The sequence below is a fragment of the Nesoenas mayeri genome, assembly GCF_963082525.1.
Source record: "Nesoenas mayeri genome assembly, chromosome: 2".
Lineage (NCBI taxonomy): Eukaryota > Metazoa > Chordata > Aves > Columbiformes > Columbidae > Nesoenas > Nesoenas mayeri.
Genome location: NC_137543.1, coordinates 106,954,791 through 106,978,663, shown reverse-complemented (window position 1 = coordinate 106,978,663; position 23,873 = coordinate 106,954,791). Strand labels below are relative to the sequence as shown.

Genomic DNA, 23,873 nt, shown 5'->3' with positions numbered 1-23,873 from the left:
AGTGAGCTACTCCTCACTTTCAGATTTTAACCACAGTTATACTTAAGCCCTCTCTCTCCCTCACTCTTCTGCCTCTATTCATTTAGCTGTGCAACTGATGATCAGTATTCCTCGTCCTATTGGCAAATGAACTCCTGTGTCTACTATCTTTCCTGCAGACACAATGCTTCAAAGTTGTTAATACAGCATCTGCCCCTGTGGATTTAAATCCATAATCTCATAGAACCTTATTAATGCTTTTCTCAAATTACAATGAAGTATGTGTGGTGCAGGGTTTTGTCAAATCTATCTGTGAATGTTATTTATTTTCATGAAATAAGCTTTGCAACATAAAAAGGGAAAGTTAGTTAAGCTTTTAGAAACCCTGACATGAAGAAAAGAGATTTCCAAACAAATAAATGAATCACTGTTAGAGAAGACTCTTTGATGCTTACATTTACCATTAATTTAATTTAGAAGCAGAAGCTCAGCAATATCTTTTGTGTGAGTTGTTTTATGAATCAATAAATGGAATAATAGACCTGAAAAAACACAAAAATAATACATCTTAAATAAATTCCCTCATTGATTCTAGCTGGATTCCCGTCATAATGAACTGCACCATCCAGACCACATAGGAGCTCTGTCTGACATGTTTGTCAGGAACTCCAACGTATCTTCCTCTTGCATCTTTCTTTTGTTTCTCTTACTGCAGACATCCTTATTTCTACTCAACATGCAAAAGGGCTGTGTGCTAAATCTAAAATGAGTGGAATCTAACTAAAAAGTTTTAAAACCTTTTTTTTTTTTTTTTGGTGTCCATTTATAATGAAAACCTATATTTACCCAAATTCAGTTTTCATAGCTTCTGGATTTCTATATTCCTCCAGTTTTAAATAAATATATCCTGAACAAATTAAACACAATCTTTTCCAAGGCAAGAATGCAGAGCCCATTGTTTGCTGTCCACACGCCTGCAATATATTTTATATTTAGGCTCTGAGCCTATAGAATACAATTAAGAAAATGAGCATTATATGGTCAGGGTGGGTGGAAGGTCAGATTTATTATGAAGTAACTTTTCACAACACTTACAGGTTGAAGCAGGTAAACCAGTGAGCACTCCTGGATAAGTATCACTGGAACAGGAGTTATATTTGTTGCATGAAAAAGCGTTTCCACTGATGCCATTGTTTGATCAAAGCGTCCTCCAAGTCCGCCCAAAGTCACAATCAGGTCGATCTAAAAGATAAAACAACAGCAGTCACTAAGAAGACTCTCAAGCTTGATCTCTAGACCCTGAAAATGAACAATAAAATCATTTTGGGGAAAAAAAAAAAAGAAAAAAAGAAAAAATAACTACTGACTATATAAAAGCAAATGTCAAATACAGTTATTTACTGCCATTACCGATAAATACCATTATGTGATTTTTGAGGTTGAGTATTAAAGCTCAGTAAATTCATGGCCAACATGTGGTACTTCAAAAAAAAGACATAACTGTTCTCTCTAAAATACAGGCCAGTCTTTGCAGGTACTTATCTGTCTGCCCTGAATATATAGAGCTTAAAATCTATCACTCCACACCTAAGCTTCTCAGCTAAGTGTGGCGTATCTGAGCTGTAGTATCTTTCATCTCCAGATGTTAACAACATTTCAGTATTATCCTCACGTTTCACAGAGCAAATAAAGGAAATTTCAGGTTAGAGCCACTGTATGCCGTTCCTGCCACACAGCATTTTAATGTACAATCAATCCCACTCACAGGCTGCCTCTACCCAAGATTAAAAGTACTATACAAGTAGGAGGTTCCACCTCAAGCAACTGGCACATCATCCTCCAGCTGTCAGGGACAGGAGGGCTCTTCTGTCCCAGTCCCACACAGAGCACGGCATGACTGCTTGAAAGAGGCCATGGAATCTGACTGCTGCTGCTCAACACTCTCACACTCCATCAGATCTCTGAACACTTTATTTCCTATAATCAGAAAGGGAGTATTTAGAAGCCTTGGTTAAGAGCTTTTGGGTCCTCAGACAAAAGGTCACTGAGTGCCAAGTATCATTATTATTACTTCCATAATGTGGATCAGTTATGTTCAGTAATTGTATTTTAAAAAGCTACCACTAAGTCATATCTAGAGCCCTAACACATTGCAGCTCTAAAGTCTTTAGAAGCTGCCTTGACAATGGCCATCTGGTGAAGTTTCCAACTTTATAGGGCTTAAGTCTACGGCTACTGTGATTATATGAAATTTTACTCAACCCAGGAGCCACATAATGGTGCTCTGTGTATCTGGAATGATGTATTAATAGCATCAGCTTCTATTTTTATTACCAGGGCTAGGACTTTATGATTCTGCAGAATATTGGTTTGCATGAAAATTAAGTTCTTTTCCTTTTGGTGAAGAATTACACCACCTTTCTCATCACCACCAGAAAAATACTTGAGAAGCCAGAATGGATCAATAAAACACATTATATTAGCAGCAAACACTGAAACAAAAAAAATCCTCTTGTACTGCAGACAGCATGTATGTTCAGTGCAGATTAGAGATCACACATACCTAACGTACAGCCAGTAGAATATGAATGGTAGGAAAACTTAAACAGGAAACAAAACAGCAAAAGGCAAAAAGCATGTGTTCCCAGCTAAGCCATAATACGTTTTTCCATTTTGCTGATCCCCGTGTAGAAACAAACTGCTCATTTGATTGGTGATAGCTGTGATTTAAAAGGGTAGATCAATTCCCTGAAAATAAGACTACTAAAATGACTCACCACCTGCAGTTCCCTACCAGACAACTAAGGGTAAAAATGCCCCCCCGCCCTTACAGAGGCCACGGGGAAAATCTGCTGCATTAACCTGGAACCACAGTGCAGTTAAGGTGGCTTTGAAAAGGATCAGGATCCACATGAATGTTGTTTTTCATGTGAGTAATGGGACTGAAACTTAAATATTAGCCTAGCTCAGGCTTCAAAAACTACTACTGTATAGTTTCTTGGTATAAAGAAGATAGATGAACTCACCATAGATGAACTGGTTTGTTTTGGGTTTGATGTTATCTACAGCTTAAAAGGTAAGAATGAAGGAAATGCAGAATTCCCTCGGATTCTTAATTAAAATGATACAATAACATTCTCAATGTGTCTTCTTCCCCTTGTAAAACTCTCACTATGTCAGAAAAATCCTGCTCTGGTATTCACACACATGTACTTACTGCAAAGTACAAGACCTATTTGAAACAATGAAGTGCTTGCTGACTGCACCTTTTTGTGACAGAGATTGCCAGAGCACTGTAAGTTGAAGAAAATTGTAACAATTTCTATATTTTAAAGTATGACAGAAGTGATCCAGTAGTCCTACTCCTTATTCAATAGCAACAATACAGTGACCTTGTACATTGGTGCTCAAAAAGTAAGAAAATAAAATCATTTTAGCATGGAGTAGATTTGTTGAAAAGGCATTCATAAAGCAGAGGTTTGGGGTTGTGGCTTGTTGGGAGAAGGCTAATAAGGATATATTAAAAGGGCACGTGGCTACTGTTTTGGGTTTGCGTGAATTGTGAAAATGAAAAATACAAGTATGTGACAGGTATGCAAACAAACCCAGCTGGAGTATGAGGAGTAGGCAGATAAAAAAGCTAAAAATCTGCACTTCTGTGGTCACTGACAGTCCTGCCTTTCACTGAATAGTCTTGGCAGCAGTAACAGACATCCAGACATTGTGAGACTTTTAAAGCCTTGATTTGAAGGTTTGTTTATTTAACAGAAACACAGAGAGGCCAAGTCCAACAAAACCTCAAGAGCTTTTTCATCCTAAAGCTATCATCTCTGTTAAAAACAAAACAAAACAAAACCAAAAACAACGAAAACACAACATAAAAATCACAAACAAACTAATCAGTTCCTTCCAGCAGCCCCTGCTCCTCTTACTCTGCCAAGCACTTAAGAAAATGGATGTGCTATGAAAGCACATACAAGACTCTTGGTCATTCCAGAACCTAAGACAAAGTGAACATCAAAGCACAAGACATTTATATATTCCCACACTACAGGCAGGAAAGGCCATTCATTTTCTGCTATGATTTCCTGTACAACACAGGCTACAGAATTATACTGTTACTGCTAATCAGCCCAGCAGGTAGCATTTGACTAACACACTGTACTTCAATGGAAATGTCCATGCTTCACTTAAATGTCCTGTCACCAGCCCCCTTACACAATTTGTTTTCACACAGTGCAACTCATTTCCTGAAAAAAAAAAAAAAGGACAAAAAGTCCTAAATAACTACAAAGAAAAGCTGAGATCATTGCAGGCACAATGGAGATTGCACCATATTCTCTCAGACTATCTATAATCTGACCTAAACATACTGCACAGTATCTTTAAAGGTAAGCAAGCTTTAAATGAGAGAGTTGAACATCTATGGGTGGGATTCAGTCATCTTTAAATGATACAATTCTGCATTAGCATCTCTTGAAAGAGATTTAGGAGTCACTACTGAACAGTTAAAAGAAGAAGGGAAGCATAAAGAAAGACTGAGCTGGCAATTCAGGGATGTTCTTCTTCCTTCTCCTCTAAGCTGTAATTAGAGGGTGCAGTAAGGGGGGTTGAAGCTGCCACCACATCAGAATGAAGCTCCTCAGGTTCCTGCTTCCACTCTCACAGAAACCACTGAAATGGACAACTTGCTGTAAACTGTTTGCAGGCTTGCTAAATGCGATCTTTCTGTGAAAACCGGTTCAGCTGACATTCCTCTTGGTGGCACGGATGGGTTAAATACAAAGATGATTTGCACTGTATAATTGAGGAACATCTATTTGAGGAGATGGGTGAAAGGACATAGGAAGCTGGGAACTGCCTGAGGTGGGTGAAAAGCGTGCAATATCTAGCTTTGTAATGTCAGCATCGCCATGACATCCAAGAGCGAAGTCCAAGGCTCAAGCTGACAGCAAAGGACTCTGCTCATTATCTCTGATAAGAAATCCTCTCCCTGGTGTACGGGTAGGGCTCTGGACAGACAATTCAGGACTTTCTTCCACATGATCTCAGTTTCAGGCAGACAACATGCAAACAAACATGCCCAAGTCTCAGAGAGGTGGGCAGGCGAAAGGGAACATCTGCTGGCAACAACCAGTAGCACTGAACAAACCGTGGAAAAGACCTCCCCTGAAGGAAAAAGGGAAGGTAACAGTAATCAAGATGTCATAAAAGCCCCGGGGCCATGAATAATTCTTCCTCCCTCTGAGACCATGGAGATCATCTACTGCTAATATCTAAGACATTTCTAAGCCAATTACAGGTCAGATATTGCATCTGATTTGAACATAGCTTCCTTTTATCACCTTCTCACTTCACTGATATCTTTTCACCTCTCACCGCCTTTCTTAATTTCCTGCCATTCAAAAGCCTGTTCCCTTTGATCTAAAATTCTGGAGGAATATGATACAGAGAATAAGATTCTTGTAGTAACACATATAGTACGTTTAACTACATTATATGCTGATACACATATATTGAAGTATATGCTGAAAAGCAAACAAGTGTAGTGTGAATGCTACATTTATTATTGCTTTATCGCTTTGACACTTTATTAATATTGACCAGTTTACAAAAATCCTTTCTGGTTTCTGCATCAGCTTCAGCACTGAAGACTTTAAAACACAGCAAGCACTTTCCTTGATAACAAATGAGCCAGAGTAGATTTCAGCTCATTCTCACAACAACTGTATTAGAGCTCTTGTGCTGGCCAGACCACAGTCATTTTTTTTTATATCATCCACAAAACTGCTACGTAAATTTAATAAACTATTGAAATCTCCAACCCAATGCTGAACATGTAGCAAGATATTGTCCATTTTAGTCGATGATACTGGCTCTCTAGCTCAGTGTTTTACATAGAAGACATGGCTTTCATCTCCTACGGGACTGATATCCTCAGCCACACAACTGCATCTTAACTTTGCTCAGGTAGAATCCTCTTTAGCCAGAATTTTTCTCATTGCTTGAGCCATTTGACTCTTCATGGGAACAAGAGCTTTCAGCCAAAAGCTGCCATCCTGTCTGTATACCTGAGATGATAACCTTCAGTCAGCTTCATCGTCACCTCACTGATTCCACTAATCTTTATGTTCTATTTTCAGCTCCTTCATAAAGGATTTCTTACTTGTGTTCATTTTCTGACATTTTTACCCAACTGCTTTCTCTTTTTGTAGCTCTTTTTATTTCAAATAAGAAGTTAAGTCTTTCTGCTAATGCCAATAAGCATGCAAACAGATTGCATTTGTCTGCTTAAACCATGTAATATGTATGATGGTAAGATGGAAAACGGAAAGATAATCTCAAAATCCAGTCACAGATTTGAGTAGCTGGAAACATTTTACTCTTGGTTCTCACTGTTGATTTGTGTTTATATCTCTGGTCAAATGCCTTGATTTCATTTCAGTGCTTTGGCTTTGCTCTTTCCTGCAGGTAAATGGAACGTTTGAGGGCGTATATAACATCATCTGGTATAAATTTTGTGGAACATGAACTTCATAACCATTGACTTTATTCTTACTTACAGAAACCTAATCTGCAAAATCCAGGTGAACTGCTGGAGCCCAAGCAATCTGAATTTGACTGCTTGCTCTTGTGCTGAATATTCCTGTATGACCTTGATCAAACAGTACTCCCTGTGCCCCAGGTAGAGTAGGGACAGCAATAACTCCCGCTCTGCTACTGCTGGTCAACTGGAGCACAGCTCTACAGTTTGTGCTGCGTGTGAGATCACGGTCACTGGAACTCCTTATTGCCTTGAATTTTCTGGGTGAAGGGCTTGTCTCTACTCCAGACTGTTACGATGCTGTTGTGAGTAGGGAAAAGTGCACTAAAACTCTTAGAGCGATCTGCTCACTGAGGCTTTAGAGGAAAATGTGTGCTGGTCTTGACCCTGACACATTAATTCTGTGCGTGAACAAGGACTCCAGGACTATCAAACATGTCTTCTGAAACACCATAAAATCTTTTTGTCTTTTAAAACAGTGTGAAAAGACATTCACAAGCATGAGGCTAACCTGTCCTCACAGCTGAACCACTGTAACCCACAGTGTGTACTGAGGTATCACCCCCATGGAAATGTAAAACCAATCACTGTAAACTATCATATCCCTAAGAAAGCAAGACCTGGATTTGTATTAGCAGCAATCCAAGAGGCCCTCAAAAGATTATGCTAAAATGGTCTAGAAAAATCTCTTCAACAATCTCATATCCACTCTCATCTAGTGCCAAAAGCTGTGTTTGGCACACGCTGCGTTTTTAATCTCTTCACATAGTGCCTCCAGGAGTGATAACAAAAAACATAAAAAAACAAAAAAGAAAAACTAACTAAAAACTCCCATCTATGAACAACTCAAGGGAGGAAAAAAAAAGTTATCCCATCTTCTTCAAGAGAATCTGTTCATTGTGAGCTTTATATTACATTTCACTTAACTCTGGCTGTCAGTCTTGAAGCAGCCTTCCTTCCCCTCCCTCCAACATGTTTCCGTGTTGTCACAAGATCAGCAGGACAACACGGCTACAACCCACTGCTTCCCTGCCAGCAGGATCCCCACCCCACCGTGCTGACGCCTGTCATCCCACGCTTTTCAACCAGAGCTGACCTGCAGCCTGTGCTGAAGTTTAACCCAGCCCTGCAGGGACAGTGGGTGGGAAAGGCACTGCATAGGGAAGAGGCTCTTTGCTGTGAAGACTCTCCCTAAAAGCCTCTGTTATTCTGCCAAAGGGATACAATTCGCCATCCGGACTGGGGAGCCTTGCCTGGACTGCATCCCAGTCTTGTACAGGAAGATCCCTGGCTACTCAGCACCTGATGTATCAGGGACGCTCTAAGTTCTGCCTGCTAGCCCACAAACAGGATATCACAGAATCACAGAACGTTAGGGATTGGAAGGGACCTCACAAGATCATCTAGTCCAATCTCACCACCGGAGCAGGAACACTTAGATGAGGTTACACAGGAATGTGTCCAGGCAGGTTTTGAATGTCTCCAGAGAAGGAGACTCCACAACCTCCCTGGGCAGCCTGTTCCAGTGCTCTGTTACCCTCACTGAGAAGAAGTTTCTTCTCACATTTAAGTGGAACCTCCTGTGTTCCACTTTGTACCCACTGGCACTTGTCCTACCGTTGGTTGTCACCAAGAGGAGCCTGGCTCCATCCTCCTGACACACACTCTTCACATATTTATCAGCATTAATGAGGTCACCCCTCAGTCTCCTCTCCTCCAAGCTAAAGAGACCCAGCTCCCTCAGCCTTTCCTCATAAGGGAGATGCTCCACTCCCTTAATCATCATACATATCAATGAGAGTATGTGCACCTTGGCACACCTCCATGAGCTCTGACAACTTCCCTTTGATTTTCTTTACAGTCCTTCGGTGGGTTAACCTTGGCTGGCAGCCAGGCACCCACCCCAGCTGCTTGCTCTCTCTCCCCCTCCTCAACACGACAGCAGGAGAAAATAAGATGAAAAAGCTCACAGGTTCAGACAAGGACAGGGAGATCATTAATTACCAATTACCATCACAGGTAAAACAGACTAGACTTGGGGAAAATTAATTTAATTTATTGCCAATTAAAAATCAAGTTAGAGAGAAAAAAAGAAAGACAAAACTAAACCCACCTTTCCACCATCCTTTTTTTTTTTCCCCAGGCTCAACTTCACTCCTTTGTTTCTGACTCTGTCTCCCTTCTTCCCCAAGCAGTACAGGGGAATGGGAGACTTTGGTCTCTGCACACTTGCTCCTCTCTGCCTCTACTTCCTTCTCATGTTGTTCCCCTGCTATAGCATGGGGTCCTGTCCATGAGGTAGTCCTTCAGAAACAAACTGCTCCAAGCATGGGTCCCCCACAGGCTGTAGCCCCTGGCAGCCAAAAGCTTCTTTTCCTTCCCCACCACATCTCTGTGTGGTTTTGTTTCAGATCCTGCAGAGATGCTGGTCTGAGACCCTTGGAAAGCCTACAAAGGAGGCTAAACAAACCTGTGGTATTTCAAGGCAACAGGGCAGATTTTCTGTAGACAAGGCTTGCTATATGAAACACTCCATCAGCAGTCCACAGGTACTGACACCTGGAGGAGCAGAGAAAGCCAACTTCAGCACTATGAGAGGAAAGATCTTTTCCTGTGGCCTCCTAAACCAGAAGCATCTTTTCTTTCATAGAACCATAGAACCATTTTGGTTAGAAGAGACCCTCAGGATCATCGAGTGCAACTATAACCTAACCTAACTCTAGCACTAAACCATGTCCCTAAGAAACTCATCAAAAAGCCTTTAAAACACCTCCAGGGATGGTGACTCCACCACTTCCCTGGGCAGCCTGTTCCAATGCCTGACAACCCTTTCTGTGAAGAATTTTTTCCTAATATCCAATCTAAACCTCCCCTGGCACAACTTGAGGCCATTTCCTCTCATCCTATCACTTGCTACTTGGGAGAAGAGACCAACACCCTTCATGCTTCTTTAAGACTAATTTTCTGCCTATTTTTATTTCCACTACATTGTGTTAAACTTGGGTATCAGACTTTAAGGAAAGAATCACAGATTTTTAAGGGAAAACATTCTGCACAAAACAGAGAAAGGGAAGTTTTAAAAAATCACCATTTCCATTAACGGGTGATGCTATTTTGTATTTACTTCATCTGAGTAGGAGTTAATGGCTCAGGCGCTTTCCCTGCATACTTTAGCATCTAGCAATGAAGTCTGTACAAAAGACATCACAAATAATGCAGAGCTGCAGGGCGTCCTCACTCTCCTGCAGCAGCATCGCAGAGGAGATGATGGCAGAAGAGGCATTTGTGCCTAAACAGGATGAGGCATTAGCTCTGCTATTTAAAAAGTTTAAACTTGGGTTCACACAGGTCTGAAGATCTTCCCATAGGTCCCCACAGAACAGTAATATTTTCAGCTGGTCTGAACATTAATCTTCATGATGAACAAGAGGATAATAACCTGTCCTATTATACACAAGGGACAGATACAAGATCTGAAACTAAAGATGGAATCTTTTCCCGGGTCTCTCAGGCCCTATTCTGTGAATGGCTCCTCTTTTGAGTGATTTTGCTGAGTACTTGGGCAGTACAGAATTATTTTTTTTTCCATAGGAGTGCAGATTTGCACAAAGAAGTTTGGAATTTATACCCTTGTTTCTAAGATGATGGAGATATTCTCATATTGAAGGAAGTAGGTTAGGATCCTGGATGCCAATTTTCCTGTTCAGAGTAGATTCAGTATTTATAGCAGGTAAGCTAAACATAGCCTGAATAAGGTCAGCTTACACCCATTACAGAATCTATTTTATTTTTCTACACTGTCCTCTAGATGATACAAATTTAGCCATGCACTTAAAAACAAATGAAGCATGATTTTTAAACTGGAGGCGCTTTGAAGCTGTAAACATTTTATGCTCACATTTAAATTGCACAAAATATTGAGCTTTAATTGTTCAGTACTTAGTTGTTCAGTTGTTTAAAAGAGAAGCTTGATGGGTTCCTTAGGCAAGCTGAAGAGGCCATTCCCTGAGTCCCTTCCTTAGCAGAGACAAAGTCAAAACAAAATGTAACTGATTAATTAAAAAAAAAAAAAAAAGAAAAAAAAGAAAAAAGAACAGTGTGAGCATCATAACTAGCAAAGTCTGGTTGCCAGTGTGGCTCTGCTATGAACAACTACCAGAGCTCCACCTCTGTTGAGCTACTGGCTTGTTTACAGTGGGAATGCTGCAGGGGCTTTTCAAGTATAACCAGTCTGCCTCATTTTTACAATATTTATGAAGAATTAAATTACCGTAAGCCTCTCCACCACTTCTTGAAAATTTCTCATATCAGTCAAGAGGTCCAGAGTTCAAGATGAGGGAAAGTCAAAGGACTGCAGAAGGCAGTGAGGCCTCAGGTCTACAGGTTAAACCACCTTTTACTTTGCCACAGTCCTAAGACCTTCCTTTCCCCTTCATCCCCAATACTCTTTTCTAGATAACAAAAAAAGAGAAGGACCCACCACAAATTCAAATGATTTGACCAATATTACAAATTCATTGTTTCTCTTGACTGTTCAAAGGCCATTCAATGTTACAAACAGAGGGAAAATGTCATGGGGGAAAAACAAAACAAAATTGTTAAGGAAGTGTTCTTATATACACTTCTTAGGTTAAATAAGTTTCCTTGCAAAGGACAAAAACGAAGCCACAGAAAAAGGTTAATTTGTTGATTCACCTACAGCTTGAAGGACAAGGTTACTGCAGTTTATGAAGTTATGAAACTGTTCTCTCTAAAGACACTGTTTCTACAATCATGGATGTAGAAAACTGCTAAAGGTTTTCATGAAACTATCCCACCAATAACGAAAAAACTGTCACTTATTCTTGACAAGCATCTCAATTTCGTAGGAAGAAATAATATTTGAGATGTAAAAAATGCCCTATTATAATCTGCAGTTAAAAGTAGCTGCATCAGCATAATTTTCTTAATATGCTTATATATAAACTTATATCCCATTAACTAAACAGAATTTCATAAAAAATACTCATAACTTACAGGAGGTTGTGTAACATCACAGAATTCATGTGTCAAGCAGAAAAAAATAAACCAAGTTATTTATGAAAATCTCAGGCAGCAAACTCCTGTCAGTCCTTGAACTGCAGAGAAATTCCTGGTGTCAAAACCTATGACTGTTCAAGGTTACCTACTACAATACCCACTTCCAATGTAAGTATGACATTCTTTTGAGATCAGTGGTATGACAGTGTAGCTCAACCACTTTCCCAGCACAGTTACATCAGCAATAGCTGCCATCAGGGAAGCTGTGCTCCTGTGAAGCCGACGGGGCTAGAATGGGAAGAAAAACCACCTCTCCTATCAAAAAGAGTTATAAACAGTACAAAATTGGTGGTTACAAAGGGAACAGTAAATCATCTGTAGTAACCTCACGTTTTCTGTTTCAAGTATAGAATCATGGAATAGTTTGGGTTGGAAGAGACCTTCAAAGGTCATCTAGTCTGACTCCCCTGCAATGAGCAGGGACATCTTCAACCAGGTCAAGTTGATCAGAGCCCCGTCCAGCCTGGCCTGGAATGTCTCCAGGGATGAGGCATCTACCACTTCTCCGGGCAACTTGTTCTAATGTTTCACCACCCTCATCGTAAAAAATTCCTTCCTTCCATCTAGCCTGTCTCCCCTCTTTTAGTTTAAAACCATTATCCCTTGTCCTATCATAACACACCATGCTAAAAAGTCTGTCCCCATTTTTCTTACAGGTCCCTTTTAAGTATTGAAAGGCTGCAATAAGGTCTCCCCAGAGCCTTCTCCAGGCTGAAGAACCCCAACTCTCTCAGCCTGTCCTCACAGCAGAGCTGTTCCAGCCCTCTGATCATTTTTGTGGCCTCCTCTGGCCCCTCTCCAACAGGTCCATGTCTTTCCTGTGCTGAGGCCTCCAGAGCTGGATGCAGGACTCCAGGTGGGGTCTCACCAGAGGGGCAGAATCACCTCCCTCAACCTGCTGGCCACGCTCCTTTTGATGCAGCCCAGGATACAGTTCACCTTCAGGGCTGCAAGTGCACATTGCCGGCTCATGTCCAATCTTTCATCCATCAGTACACTCAAGTCCTTCTTGGCCAGGCTGCTCTCGATCCCTTCATCCCCCAGCCCGTATTGATACAGGGTGTTGACCGGACCCATGTGCAGGACCTTGTACTTGACCTTTGACTAAATTCAGAGGACAGTAGTTGGCTTCCTCATTAGCTTCCACAGTCTTGTTAATAAGCATAACCTTGATCTCTCCCATCCACTGAACTTCCTAAATAAACAGCACCTTTCCCCCCTTCTTCCTCTCCTCAAATTTGACATCAGGTTTATCTTTTTTAAACAAAGAAGTGAAAATCAATGTGTTCTCCAGAAATCCCACTCTCCTTTTGCCTTTTTTCTTTAAATTACCTTCATAGATCAAATACAAGACCCAGTAGAGTTTACAAGGAATATACAAGAAAATTTCTCAGTATGTGATGTACTGTGTTCTTGCAGACACACATCTTGCATTAAATTATTCTAACACAAAGATATTTAGTGTGTCTTGATGCCCACAGCTGTAATGAAACAGGTAGACAGTCTGCTTCCTTCACATGAAATTAGGGTGTTTTTCTTTGAGAACTGGCAAGTTCTGATATCCTGTACAACAAGAAATGTAGTTTGCCATAATTTACAAAGGGAAGCCTTAAAACAATTCAACAGTAGGAAAGATGGGCTACATACTGCAATCCACATTTGGACCTTAGAGTCAAAACAGCACCCAAGGAGACATCTGTACACCCTATAGGAGGGATTTACTCTTATTGAAAGACACTATGAAATTTCACGTTTTAGAAGTGGGAATTAACAGGAAACACTGTAGATCCATTTGTTTCTTCCTGACAGGAAGTTTTATTAAGAGGATTACTATTAATAACTCATTAAAATCTTTTGATACAGCACTTGACAGTATAGAAACCTTTTCATTACACATATCTAACCTCCCCTAAAATATATCTCATTTGCATCTTCTATTCTCCTCCTGTGAGGCATAAAGAAGAAAAACTTCACAATGCCACCAAAACAGAACAGGTTCATTCTTAGCCCTGTCTCCCATATGGAATTTGGAGACAGAGCCACAAACTTCAAAGACCTTGTAAAAGCTTTACACTCCAGCTCCATGACAATTTCCAGACTGCCTGTTCTTATACTTATGGTATTTAGCTACTTCCCTGTTCCCAAATCATGGTAATGGCCTGTCCTCATTCCTACACTTCCGCTTAAAAGCCACTCCTGTTATTGTTCTGGGTCCCCAGAAGTTTTCAGAAATGAAAACAAGTAGTGATCTGGCATGAAATTACAAACTACTAACATGAGCAGCAGAATTATGATTCAGTCAGGAACTAAAGCTGATATATTTACTGTTACAAAAATGTCACATCATCAGGAATAACCTCAACTGATAGAATAAAACAAAGGTAAGCCAAACAAAGACTGGCACTTGCAATAATGATACCCTTTCTACATGGTACTGCTCTTTATGTAAAAAAATACTCTCTTTTAAAGCATTTTCTGATTTTCACTTTAGAGTATTTTCTGTTTTTCTTCAGGGTCTTTTTTGTGTAAAGACAAACCAGAGAGTGCTTAATAAGCTGTTTGAACACTGCATAGCTCAAGGTGGTACATGAACATCACTTCATCGTCTTCTCTTCAGCACTTTGTAAACAGAAGACTTCACTAACATTATCTTTAGCTTAGCCGCCCTCAACAGAAAATAAAGTGGATTGATTTGACACTTTCTTTAAAAGACAAAGAGAAGAATGCTTGCATTCACTTAAAAGGAGCAACATCCTTGACTGCTGACAGATTGAACCTTTAAAGTGTAATTTAAAAATGGAAATGTTAGTATAGTATCCCTTTACTGCAAAGGGTTTTTAGGAAGAGTTGGTTTAAATATTTTCACTTTTTCATATTGACACTGATGCTTTTATCAATTTAAACACACTAACATTAAACCACTAAAAGGCATGTAGGTTTCAATAAAATTCATTTTTTATATCTTCAGCCCATATAACCAAATGAGCTGCTTTAACTTTGTTTAAGCAGAAGAGATAATAAAGTTAAATGAAAAGTCCCAGAGCTTAGTTTTAAGACTAAATGGTATTTTAGATGATACAGTTAAAGAAAGCAGAGTTTGTAACTGAGATAAAGATAATGGCTTAAATCTATCTTTACACTATGAGGATTCTCCTTGGGGCTGTATGACTGATAAACACACTTCCACTTCTCAGTGGTGTGAGCTGCTGTGAGCTGCCTCAGTCAGACCAGGGACACTGTTATGGAAAGAGCACTTGATGAAAACTGGGAATTGGAGGATCATCCCCAACTGTACCGCTAGCATGCTGGGAGAATGTGGACAAGTTGCTTCTGTACTTCTGCTCTCTAATCTGCAAACTGAAGATAATAATGTTCACTTTTAACGCAAGATTTATTGATCTCTAAATAAGAGATACTGTAGGAATGCCTATCATTTTGCCAGTTCAGCTGGCTTCTTGAAATAGCTTGTGTTACACGAGAGAAAATTAAGAACACAAAGTAATACCAGACAGAAATTACTGTAAATAAGTTTACTTGAAGGTCTTGTAATGAAGAAAGGAAAGTACTCAGAATGGATAAAAGAGTGATTAAAGCAGAATGTGCACACCAAGTGTTCAATAGACCATAAGCAACATAAAAAAAACACATGGCAGAAATAAAGATGGAGTTAGTAAGACATTAAGAAAGCATCACATAGGGCCAGGAAGGTATACTGCCAGAAAATCTGTGCGTTCACATACATACATACATACAGGTGCATGCATGCACATGCACTCAGTCATGCAGAAAGAGAAGGAGAAATATCTGACAGCCTTTGGGTTGGAAAGAAACTTCAGGAGTCAGATTCTGTTGGTACTTAGTTGGTTCACCTATCCAATACAATGCAATTCACAAATGAATTCGGGCTGTGGAAAGCAAAAATTAAGACTGATTCTAGCTTGCACATATAAAGTTAGAACTGCTTATCCTAACATTCACTGCAGTATGTAGTTATAAATACATAATAATTAGGTGACTTAGATATCACAAAATGACCCCAAAGCTGCTTTCTGCACGACTTGGCTATGCAATCAAAATATGCAATGTAAACCAGAAATTAATGACTGTGAGGATTCAGAAACTATTCTAAGAATTGTTATTTGAGACATAAGGAAAAAGTGGTTCTGGATTTGGCTATTATTCTAGAAGAAATAATTACTGTTGTTTATATTGAACAAGGAGTTCAAGAACTAACTAGGAGTTTTTTCTCCCAGATTTATGTCTCTGTTGACCATCAACTCCAATTGCATCTTCACTTGTGATAAAGACATTTTTAAGGCCTCTTCTCAAACTGAATTCTCCAACAATCAGTAAAACCTGAACTAGCTTTGCAGCCTCCTCTCCAGTGGGGGCACCGAGTGCCTATCTCACCTTCACTCCCACTCAGGTGACCTCTAAGAAAGCTGTTCAACACGATTATATTCCAGTGTTCCTCTTATTCCAGTGTTCAGAAGTTATTTGTTCAAAAACTATGTGGGTGAGCAGAAGAAAGAGAAGGAGGAGGACAGAGGTGCAGAGCCATGGAAAATAAATTATACCAATATAATTCCTTTGGAACAAAACATTGCCCCCATATGGTCATGCGAGCTCAAAAACCTCCTTGACATAGAACTTCCATAAAGGTGTCTGACGGATGGGAGGAGAAATTTTACCTGTTCAGTATAGCAGATAAATGATAACTTTTTCTCTAACCAACAGAGGAACATCAGTTTCAAATACCTCAGTTCCTCACAGTTGAATTTCATCCAGACAAACTATGTCACAGGACTGTAGATACAGTATATACATTGAATTTCCTAGCTTAGCGTATTGCTACGCAGAAAGAGCAGCAAACACAGCATGACTACTTTTTTTTTTTTTTTTTTTTTAAGATACTAAAGAGATGCTTTCATTGTTTAGTAACTTAAACAATAAATCATGAGGAAACAGATCTGTAGTGTCTCTTTGTCATATTCCTCTTTGACAAACATTCTGGATAAGCCAGACAGAGTGAGTAAAAGTCAAAGGTGGAGACAGACATGTTTCTCCTGGAACCAGGAAGATGTATTCCACCCTATTAATACTCTCAGATAAAAGGAAAGCTTTTATGATTTTTTTTTTCCAGAAGGGGAGAAAACGCCACATTGTGACAGGCAAGTTTGTACTTGAGGCCAAAAAATGCACATGCAGATGAAGAACCCCTTCTATATCCACTTCTAGTTTTCAGATCCTGGACCTTTCTTTCTTCTTGGCTGTATGTACTTCCCAGGTGACCACAGAATTCAATAACAGCTTTCTTCTCTGAAGAAATTTGCACTCTCCTCAAAGATTTTAGATCTATGGCTTGAAACGTCTGTTTACTTACCACTTGGCATTTTTTATGACAGAATGTTACCCACAAAGACACTTAAATTAAGTGCAAATTTAGGTATTTAAAGGAGCTCAAGCTTCAGAGGAGCCAAGTGGTTGCACCCATAAACTGAGGCCAGTATTTGGTGCAAGTGCTCAGAATCTCTGTGATGTTGGGGGACCAGCCATCAAGCTAAGCACTACATTATGGGGACATCCAAAAGAATCACCAGGCCTCTTACTAATGAATTATACCTAATACTTCTGAACAAAGGGCAAATTGGAACCCAAACTAGTAATTTATACAGTTACATACATATTATACATACATATGTATACATACATATACAGTTATACATATATTGTTTGCCTAAGTTGAATCAATGACTTCTTGAAACTCATTATGTCAGAAAATGTATAAGACCAAAAATAGAAATGTATGCTTTAGCTAGTGTGCATGGTTCAGCTGATACCATTTTACTAGGTTTTATGGAACAGACACTGGAAGCAAGAAGCAGCTAGCATTTAATGAACATGGTACTTAGTTTCAGAAGACATATCTGTGCTACTTCTTGCACCTCTGAAAAACTCAGATTGTATTTAAAGCACATCTTAAATGTAACAGCAAGAAAATATAACTGAACTGAAATCTCAGGTTTGCTACACAGGCATGAACGCTACACAATTACTGCAATTACAGTCTGGCTTGTACTTTACAAGATATTATCAAGGATTACAATGTAGTATCCTTTAGCCAACTTAACATGGCTTTACGTAGGAGAGTGATCAAAGAGTTAGAAGTTTTACAAATAGGCTACTTATTATTGAAACACATCTGTAGCTGTCACGTTCCCATTGCTCTTATTTTAAACACACATTGATTATTCATTATAAAATCTCTTGTGATAGCTTAAAAAAAATCCCTCTGTAGCAATAGCTGGGATATGATAATGAACCAAATTCAGGAAACACTCAAGTTCTCCTTCATTCTAAGGATAATTCTGTTAATAGGGAAGCACTTTACTTGCCAAAGTAAAAAAAAAAAATCCTAGGTGGCTCATCTGTTCTGACAGCACTCATTATCATTCATGTCCTAGATAGCAAGACCACCCTTCTGTGCTCTTGTGATGATAAATTATAGGGGAAAAAAAACAAACAATAATAGAGTTTCCTGGCTCACAGCCAGACAGGTAAGTGTATGGAGAAACACTCCCGTCTCTGTCTATACCGGTGAGTAAAAAACCTGATGAACAACAGTGTGTATTGAGGGCAGCACGAGGAGATGCAATTGCAGATGGGCATTGTGCAACAGCACTCTCAAATGTCCCATGGACATGTATTTCCTTTAGAAAATCAAGACATTTCAAAATAGCTCAAGCAAAAACTGGTTAATTATTCAGCAGCCTGAAGTGAGGAGAGAAGAAAGAGGGAGCGGTATTGGCATGTGCATGTCTTGCTGCTTTCTTGGACCACAGTGATCTCAGGAAGTCAGGCAACTCCCCTATCCTGCTACAACAAAAATGGCAAAAGAGGAGGTTTACACACCACCTTCCATCTTGTGATGTTATTTTTATTTTCTGACATGACTCTTGCTCTCACTGTTGGTCAGAGTATGCAGCAGCCGTTTCCTTTCAGTTTCTTTCACACGTAGGTACAGAGCAGAAGAGAGAGCTCAGCCCTTAGGAAAGACTGCTCCCTGCGGAGGAAAGGGCAGCAATTCCAAAAGCACATCCGCCATTGACTCATCATGTTGCAGTTTCCCAAGGAATTTTAACTTCGCATCTCAGAGAGATTAAACAAGTGGGCCTCTGAAACCGAACTGTGGAAGGGGAGGGGGATCGTTGCCTCCTTTGCCTTTCCAAAGAAATGAGCAGCTGACAACTCCATATGGCTTCTTTCAAGTTTAGTGCACTGCTTGCTCTGCAAAGGCTCCCTTTGATTCCAGGGGAACCTTTTGCAGAAGGAGATATTGTTTACCATATGTAAGGCTGGCAGGATAAGCTTCCCCCTCCCATCTCACCTTTGGGAGGGGAGAGGAAAGAGATGAACATCAAGGCTCGTTGTGCCAAGACTTGAAAGTATATTTACATGCTGAAGTGGGACACTGGCTTTGAACACCAGCCACATCAGCTCTTCTGCACTTTGGGTAGTTCATTAAGAGAGATCAATACAAGCTGCCTTTTAAGAAAGCCAACGTTTGTTTGTTGACACACTGTGTAATTCCTTTTAGCAGAAGCATCAATGCTTACAAGGTATGCAGTAAAGTATGGCAAAACCACAGAAAGGCAAGGCTACAGAAAATATTGTTTAATTTCAGTGCAAACTTGAAACATAAATCTAAATAGATTGAGAGGAAGAGTAATTAGTAAGAACTAGAGACAGAAGATGTGTCGCCTTTACCTGGAGGCCCTTCTTCTCTATCTTTTTCTGGAGTATCTGAAGGCACTTCGTGAAATCTGTGAAGTCCTGATCCATGGTGTCAATTAACTCGCATCCCTAAGGAAGATACAGCAAAAGGGGAAGAAGAAAATAATGCCAGTCAACTTTCAATTTGGAGAACTAATGATATCTTTGGTAAAATTAACTGCAGTCAACAAGTCTCTGTGTGCAGATGCGGAATTAAGTAAAAAGACCATTACCCTTACAGAGCCCGAAGACCATAGGTCCCAGCTGAACAAATTATTATGAAACAGCAGTTTAATAGGCACAGTAGACATTCAGAACCCATCAAGTACATTTGTGAGTTCGGATAAGCATGTTCTGCAATGCTCTGCTGGATGGACAAGTCCTGGTGTGGTGAGCCCTGGATGACCAGTAAGTTCCAGGATCAGGTTTCAGGAAAATGACTGTTCCCTGGTGCTACAGTTACTACATTTCTGCTACATATATTCAAATATGTTTAAATATAAGCATACAAAAGTGCTCAAGCTTCCCGGAACCAGTGCAGTTGTACTAGTTATTTTGCAGTGATGCAACAACAATTTTCTTGCAGTGGGGTAATATAGATGAGAGCATGTTAAAGGGGAGAAAAGCAGGAGTTCACATTTCTTAATTGAAAGCTAAACCAACTCCTAAGCCTCTGATAAAAAGCTGGGTAAGGAAAAGTGGAGTGTATCTACCAAGTAAAGTCACTATTCAAAGATGTTTCAAGGACACAAAATATCCAATACAGCATCATAAATTACAATAAGAACCATAGACGCTGGATTTAGAGGTTCCCTCTCCTACCACTTCAAGGTCCTCTTAAAAGCCTCCTAGCTTTGCCTTTATCTGATAGATTTTATGTTTCTGCTATACACAATAACAACTGATAAGAGAAAAGCATTCAGACTACAGAATATTTGTATGTGTGCCTATGTGTATAAAGTACCTTATTTTCTTAAATCAGAAAAAAAACCCTCTACCTTAGTTGTACAAATAAAGGTATAGAAGACAAAATTTCCCAGATCAGTGCATGGATGGAGTTTATCAGACTGCATGCAACAAAATAATGAGCCTCCAATAGAAAGACATACACTATCACCGAAATGCTTCCCTGCACAGCCAGAATGCATATAAAACGAAACAAAACCATCGTGCAGTAGTGGATTTGGATGAAGTGGAAGAGATAAGGAAGGAGATCACGCCATTATCTTTATTATATCCCTTCTCCCTCCTCTAAAACTTCTGAAAGGAAACCTGGTCAAAAGTGGTAGCCTTTCTGAAACCTTGATATTGCTCTCATTACCTTTTCAAATAGTAATAACAGGTGCACTGAGGTAAAGCATCACATAGCTGCAATAGCACTAGTAACCAGAGATCTCTCTTGCAGAAGCGATGCTGCTGCTGCCACCACAAAGATGCTGGGGAAAATGCAGCTGGAGCCTGGGCTCACTGCTAAGCATGAAACAATTTGAAGATGTGCCACTTCTCCAGTCTTCACCAGGAAACACTGAAACATAAAACTGGCAGGGGGAGAAGGGACACAAGCCATCTGGAATCTATATAATGAACGTGTGAGTTGTGCAATGCCAGCCAGAGACACGGAGGGAGCCCAAGAAAGGCACAGGGATGTTCAGGCCACCCTGAAAGCTCACAGTCGGACCTGAAAACGACTGAAGGGAACTTGCTAATCAAAGCCCCACTAAATGAAAAGATGTCTCATTCACCAAGAAGGTAGTGCTTTCAGAAAGTCTAATTATCAGAGTTGATACTGGCAAGACAGACCAAGCTGTGAGAAACTGTGAACAGACAGAACCTTCCCAGTCTTTCACAATCAGCCTTTGAACAGCATGAGAACGTGACAGACAAAGACTAAATCAATGGCAGGGACAGCTGAGCATGGGAGAAGAGACAGAACGCGATTTACCAGCTCTTAAATTAGCAGTATGGAAGGAAAGTCTTTTATCTTTTGCCAGGGCCATTCCTTGGCTTCACAGCATTGGCAGAAGTAAGCTGTTTATATGTACTGATTTATGAATAAAAAATTTAACCACCTCTCTCCTCCAGCACTTTGAAATACTCCTTCCTGCATTCACTAACAAGCTTGATCTCCTCCTTGGACAGTCATGTTTTGGCAGCTGCAGGTAGGCTGCAGTTCTGCTTTCCACCCAGAGAAGACCAAATTGTCTGGAGGGTTTTTTTAACTGATCATCTACTACAGCTTAAATTATTTTATTATTGATTATTTTATGGTTTCTACTATTAAAAACATTTCACTTGAGGTTGGTTCTTGCCTAGCTTCTCAGGATGTTCTTGGATAAGAAAAATATTTCAGAGCAACTCCAAGGTACCACCAAGGCAATAAAATGTCAGCATGGTGGCTGGAGAGCACCGAAGTATTTATCACAGCTCCAGAATAAAGCCATGATGCATCACACACAAACATCCCATGTTCAGTCCTGCTCCTGTCTTTTGCACATATTCAAAATAAAAGGCCTCAACGACACGTCACAGAAATGCAACCTAAATAAATGTGTAACCAGGATGTCAAATGCACAATTCATTAAAGGCAAGTTACTGTACCTGTGATACTGATACCAAGAGGGTACTGTGGCAGCAGTAACTAAAAATGAAACCTGGCTTAACAGTGGTATCTGAACCTGTTTACTCATGGTCTGCACCTTTGAAACATTATACAAGTTTTGCTCTGGATCTTACTGAAAAACGTTGACAGAGGGCCACCATAAAAGCCACCACTTCCTTCAGATTAAACCATGATTTCTCATTTTCCTTCCACATTAAACAGATAACCATTTCTAGAATGGGCAGAGATTTTAGATCTGCACCTTTTGCCACAATGGCAAAGAGACTGGTGTGGTCAGACCATACTGGGGAAGAGGACAGGCAGCAGCACTCACACCTTCCTCAATCTTCTTTACATACTCACTGGAATTAAGGTCTGTGCAGTACACGTTCACTGATGGTAAGAGAGTTTTAGATAAATCTGTTGCTCCTGATGTATTGAATCTGATATTTTATACCACAGAATTGGATGACAATTCAAATGCAGTTCTTGTCAACCTTCACCATGTTACTCCCGAATGACAAAAATCTTCAAGACAGAGCTTTCCAGTGCAGCCAGAGTTTAATGAAAGGACAGTATAACAATTGCAAGATAGGCAATAATGCCTGTAGTATTATAGATGTCTGCTCAACTTAATAACATTAACCTTTGGTAAGAAAGTTAAAAAGCCAAACAAATTTAACATTAGGAAAGGTTAGAAAAATCAATACCACACAGCAGGAAAGAAAACAATAGATTGCATCTGATGACGATATAACTTTGCTGAATGATAGGATGAGGCACACAGAATTAGGCTTTGGCTGTTCCGTCTTATTATAGCAGTTATAGGAGGCACATTGCTAAAGAAGGAGGAGTGTGCCAGACACACATAATAGGATTATTGAACCCTATATTTCAGACAGACACAGAAATCAGACAGGCACTGAAATGTCAGTCTGAACATCCCAGCATTTCTTCCATTTCTAGAAATATTATGCATCACAGTATGTTGTGTGTTTGAAGAAAGCAGTGTATAGATGTCCATTCCCCCACGTCCTTATGAATCTCTAATTAAAAGAAAGTCATGTTTGTTCTTTCTCTAATCTTTCTGAGCATGAGAATATAATTAGGACAGAATACCTAAAATAAAAGTACCATTTGTACTCTCTCTCCAAGACCCTCCTATGGCAAGCCATTTGAGTCTATCGTTTGAAGCTTGTGTCTGGCTGTGCTCACTTAGTGCACCAGTGACATCCAGTTCAGTCTTTTAACAATTCCTGTTGCACTGAGGCTCAATTTTGAGGTATCAATCTCAACACAGACGCATTTATATATAGTGTAAATGGTGGAAACAGGGAAAACATGTATCCTGAAGCTAAAAGAGAAGAAGGGGGACAGTTTATAGAGCCCCCCCAAACTACAGCACAGACAAATTAAGTTTAAAGGAACCTATAAAAATTAAATGGTATTTCTAAACACTTCGCTTCCCCTAGACCTCACCTGCCCTCTCACCTACCCAAATAGTAATGGGTCAATCCCAACACCTCACAGATGAACTAAGTAAGAGCTGTAGATTCACAGAACTATTTCATCTGGTCCAATCTCTCAGAATAGGTTAGATTAGCTCAGGTTGCTCAAGGCAAACTGGGATCTCTTGTATTACAAACTGTTGTTTGTAATACTAGTTTGTAAAACCAGTTTCCCTCAGCTTTTTCTCACGCATCCTGTGCTCCAGGCTTCCCTAACACACATTTCCCTTACTTGTGCCATAATCGGTATGCAATATTTCCACCTCAGAGAGTCTGAAATGGTCAAATAGCAGCAAGAAGATAGAGCGTTGCCTAGTTCTCTCACTCTTGTTTTGCTTTGGTTTTTTTTAGTGTACATTTCTAGCTCATGGGAATTTCAGTCATCTCACCC

The 23,873-nt window shown here is 39.9% G+C and overlaps 1 protein-coding gene across 1 annotated transcript in view; it reads right to left on the bottom strand.

Annotated features, from left to right (window-relative positions):
• Positions 1–23,873, bottom strand: part of TPK1 (thiamin pyrophosphokinase 1) — a gene marked incomplete at both ends in the record, with an annotated part of 307,976 nt that overhangs the window by 104,841 nt on the left and 179,262 nt on the right. Inside the window, 2 exons of the mRNA XM_080338654.1 lie at positions 1,075–1,221; positions 19,370–19,465. Of these exons, the coding sequence (XP_080194780.1) occupies positions 1,075–1,221; positions 19,370–19,465 (243 nt within the window). The remainder of the gene's footprint in view (positions 1–1,074; positions 1,222–19,369; positions 19,466–23,873) is intronic.